The sequence below is a fragment of the Entamoeba invadens genome, assembly GCF_000330505.1.
Source record: "Entamoeba invadens IP1 unplaced genomic scaffold scaff_1105074726715, whole genome shotgun sequence".
Taxonomy (NCBI): Eukaryota; Evosea; order Mastigamoebida; family Endamoebidae; genus Entamoeba; species Entamoeba invadens.
The window spans coordinates 13038-14017 of NW_004440286.1; the positions used below are offsets into that span (position 1 = coordinate 13038).

Genomic DNA, 980 nt, shown 5'->3' on the forward strand with positions numbered 1-980 from the left:
CAAGGGAATTCAGTATTTACACGCAAATAACACTCTTCACAGAGACATCAAGTCGGACAACACACTTGTAACTTCACTTGATTTTAACGACGAGGTCAATGGGAAACTGACTGATTTTGGAGCGTCGAGAAATGTCAACAGTCTGTGTGATAACATGATGTACACGAAGGGTATTGGTACCCCAAAGTACATGGCGCCTGAAATTACCAACGTCGAGAAGTACACACTCTCAGCAGATGTGTATTCGTTTGCAATTACCGTTCTGGAGTGTTTGACATGGAAAGACCCGTTCGATGAAAAGCTATTTCCATACAGTTGGGATATCACAAATTTGATTTCCAGAGGAGAACGACCAACAATTGAATTGGGAGATGGAGAACAGAAAGCTTTAATTGAAAAAATGTGGAAGCAAGACCCCAGAGAAAGACCTGATATGGATAGAATTGTTGAGAGACTCGACAATATATACCAAGTGGAAAATTAAACAATAATAATTCTTTTAAAACCAATTGTAATTGATATTTTTAAGATGTAACAATATATTTGTTATCTTTATAATGATTTATTTGACACAATTCTTCAACTCTTTACATTATCATTTCGACTCTTTTCCCATCAAATTTAAAAGTCCACCCAAATCAATTTGAACTTGAAACTAGTTTTATTGATTTTTTTAAAGAGTTTGTGTTGGTAGTCCTTTCTTTCACTTCTACAAACTCTTCTTTATTACTCTCCACTATCAACTAGCAAATGCCATTTCACTATCATTCAAAAGTCGTTTTCAAAAGTAAATTATACACGTGCTAAGCACTTCCACCTTTTCACAGTTTTAACTCTTTGTTTCAATTTAGTCTTGATCAAACGACCAATGCTAATCCAAATACACAACAACTCTTTACGTGTTCATCTAAATGCCTTCATTTGCACTTAAGTAGTTTTTAATTGTGTTTAATAAAATAATTTTAATAAAAAACAACTAT

The 980-nt window shown here is 33.7% G+C and overlaps 1 protein-coding gene across 1 annotated transcript; it reads left to right on the top strand.

Annotated features, from left to right (window-relative positions):
* Positions 1–4: 4 nt before the first annotated feature.
* EIN_483480 (tyrosine kinase, putative) lies at positions 5–484 on the top strand (the record flags this gene model as incomplete). Its single annotated transcript, XM_004255839.1, has 1 exon — positions 5–484. A coding segment is annotated over one exon (480 nt), but the record flags the coding sequence as incomplete, so codon positions are not given.
* Positions 485–980: the final 496 nt, after the last annotated feature.